General features: G+C 28.6%; 1 protein-coding gene across 1 annotated transcript; it reads left to right on the forward strand.

Moving 5' to 3' along the window:
* Positions 1 to 974: 974 nt before the first annotated feature.
* On the forward strand, positions 975 to 2,529 carry LOC110809482 (putative glucan endo-1,3-beta-glucosidase BG1). Its single transcript, XM_088209387.1, has 2 exons — positions 975 to 1,108; positions 1,546 to 2,529. Exons 1-2 carry the CDS (start codon positions 1,006 to 1,008, stop codon positions 2,490 to 2,492), a joined length of 1,050 nt encoding a protein of 349 aa, XP_088065513.1. The 5' UTR covers positions 975 to 1,005; the 3' UTR covers positions 2,493 to 2,529.
* Positions 2,530 to 3,073: the final 544 nt, after the last annotated feature.

Raw genomic sequence — 3,073 nt, forward strand, 5'->3', positions numbered from 1 at the left:
AACTACAAAATTATATCTACAATTTAATTTAAATTATATTGAAATAAATTTGGGTGTTACATAAAACTAAATTTCTTTAATACAAGTTAAATGATGTGTAATGATACACCCACTTTTGCACATTCCAAAATATAAAAATTAATTTCATTCCATCTTTACAGAAATGACAACTAATTTCTTAATTTTTAAAGATAAGATTATTTATATAAGATGAGTCATAAACTAATTTTTCTTTAAAATTTTACGAAGTTAATTAAAACCATGCTAAAAGAATTTGCAAGTATTTATCCATGCATTTTGCAAATACGGAATGATTTGTGCACGTGGCATTTTAGTGGTATAGATGGAGTTAATTATGTATATTTACCATTAATTTGAAATTAACTTCTCTTAATTAAGACTATAATTACCGTCTAAAAATTAGGAAAAAAAATATTGGACAAATTAAAAGTTTTTTTAATTCTGAGAAAAATTGAAAGCAAATATTAATAATCAATCAGTTTCTATATTTAAATATTAATATTTAAAGCACTATCCATTTATCTACATATATACATTTCATTAATTGAGTATATTTTATTTTCTGTTTATAATAAATACACCCTTATCCGGAGAGGGAATATTTTTCCTATATATATATAGTAATATATATATATATATATGTAAAGATATATTACGTAACATATTTTCATTTGTTTCTTAACTCATAAAATATAATGTGTACAAATCATATATCTTTTAAAAAAAGTATGGTACATTTTTCTTTGAAAGATATGATATAATATATTAATAACTTAAGATTTTAAATTATTTTGAAAATAGGGTAAAAAATCGTTTGGATATATTGATTAAAATTGGTAAATTTTCAATTAATTATGAAAATGGAAATCCATTTCATTGGCCTATGTGTGTGTGTGTGTATATATCTATATATATAAAGCAGCTGAATGATAGAGATATGTGTTAAAGCAACTCCTCTTCATACATAATTTTTTACTTTCTCTCATGTTTAACTCCATGGCTGCACCAAATTTATTTGATAAATCTCTTCTTCTCAATTCAATGATGCTACTAGGGCTCCTACTGATTTTTAACCTATATTCAGCAGGTATCTTTCTCTCTCTCTCTCTATATATATGTATACAGATATATATGCATGCAAGAACATTGTATATTTATATGCACATCACGCATATATATGCATGCACTAATATTGTTAAGTACTATCTTGAAGATACCCTATAAAGGTTAATAAGTAATGTAAATTTTTATTTTGTTAACTATATATGTTAATGATAATTACGGTTAAAAAGAAATTATTATTTTATTTTTTTTTAGTCAGATTGACTAATCAACACTTCTTATGGTACCACAATGTTTATAGAAAAATCTTGTTCCCATAAAAGTATGCTTTCAGTTATTGTAATTAAAAATTTATTCTAAAGTGTTTGCTAAAATATAATTTTTTTTAGAAAAAATTCTAAAAGTCATTATATTTGACATGTATCTAATGACTTAAATGTATATGGGATTAATTTCATGCAGATGCCCAAATAGGAGTTTGCTATGGTCGAATGGCTGACAATCTACCACCACCAGCCGAAGTCGTCGCCCTCTACAAGCAAAACAACATCACCAGAATGAGAATGTATAGTGCTGATCAAGATGTTCTTACCGCCCTGAGAGGCTCAAATATTGAGCTTGTGCTTGACCTCCCCAACTCTGACCTCCAGTTTGCTGCCGCCAGTCAGGCCAACGCCGATGCTTGGGTTAACACTAACGTCAAATCATATATTGATAACGTACGCATTCGGTACATTGCTGTCGGTAACGAAGTTAAACCTTCTGATCCACTTGCTCCTTCCCTCATTCCCGCTATTAAGAACATCCAGAACGCCGTCAACTCGGCTGGTCTTAGTGACAGAGTCAAGGTCTCCACAGCTACGTTCATGGCCTTCCTCGGTGAATCCTATCCGCCATCAGCGGGTGTAATCAGTGCCGAGTACATGCCAATTATGGGTCAAATCATTAATATATTGAACGAGAATAAAGCTCCATTTTTAGTTAATGTCTACCCTTACTTTAGTTATAAGTATAATGCTGATGTTATCAGTCTTGATTATGCTCTACTTAAACCATCAGCCCCCATTAATCCTGACCCACCATTACAGTACAATAACTTATTTGACGCTATGGTCGACGCTGTCCACTCAGCATTGGAGAAGGCCGGTGGTGGATCTCTAGAGGTTGTCGTGACAGAATCTGGCTGGCCAACAGCTGGTGATATAGGAGCAAGTTTTGAGAATGCACAAACTTACAATAACAATCTAATTCAGCATGTGAAACAAGGGACGCCTAAGAAGCCGGGAAAGCCTACAGAGACTTACTTGTTCGCCATGTTTAATGAAAGAGGAAAAGAGCCTGAAGTTGAAAAGAATTGGGGGCTTTTTTTCCCAAACAAAGAGCACAAATATCCAGTAAACTTTGTCTAACTTGATAATAGAGAAATAAGTTACACTTGTATTCTTTTTTTAAATTGTACGTAGATTTTTTTGTAATAAAAAAATTATAAAAAATATGCGTCATATTTGTCACAATATCTTAATAAATAACTTAAATTTTGTTATTTTTTCTTCTATGTGATAAAAAATTTTAGTTCTTTTTTTAAATTTGAGTTAAATTTAGAATTAGCTCGACTTATAAGTTTCTAAAACCTCAATATTCGTTGTTCTAAAAAAGAAAAAAAAGATATCTTATGACTAAATTAAGTAGAATTTTTTCTAAAAATTTCTCGTTCTTTCTAAAATATTAATTAGTGATTAATTTTATTTATTTATATTTATAATATTCTAAAAGAATAATAAATTATTATGATTTAATACAATCCAAATAATTTTTCTTACTTTATACTTAGCTCATCAATTCAACACTAGAAAAAACAAAAGGGTGTTTGAAGTACCAAAATTTTCATTTCTAATAAAGGGCTCAATTTAAAAATATGTATATTATTATTATTATTTTTATTTTTATTATTGTTGTTATTATTATTATTATTATTATTTCCAAGTCTCAA

This window comes from Carica papaya, chromosome 8 (assembly GCF_054855325.1).
Source record: "Carica papaya isolate Zhongbai chromosome 8, ASM5485532v1, whole genome shotgun sequence".
Classification (NCBI taxonomy): Eukaryota; Viridiplantae; Streptophyta; class Magnoliopsida; order Brassicales; family Caricaceae; genus Carica; species Carica papaya.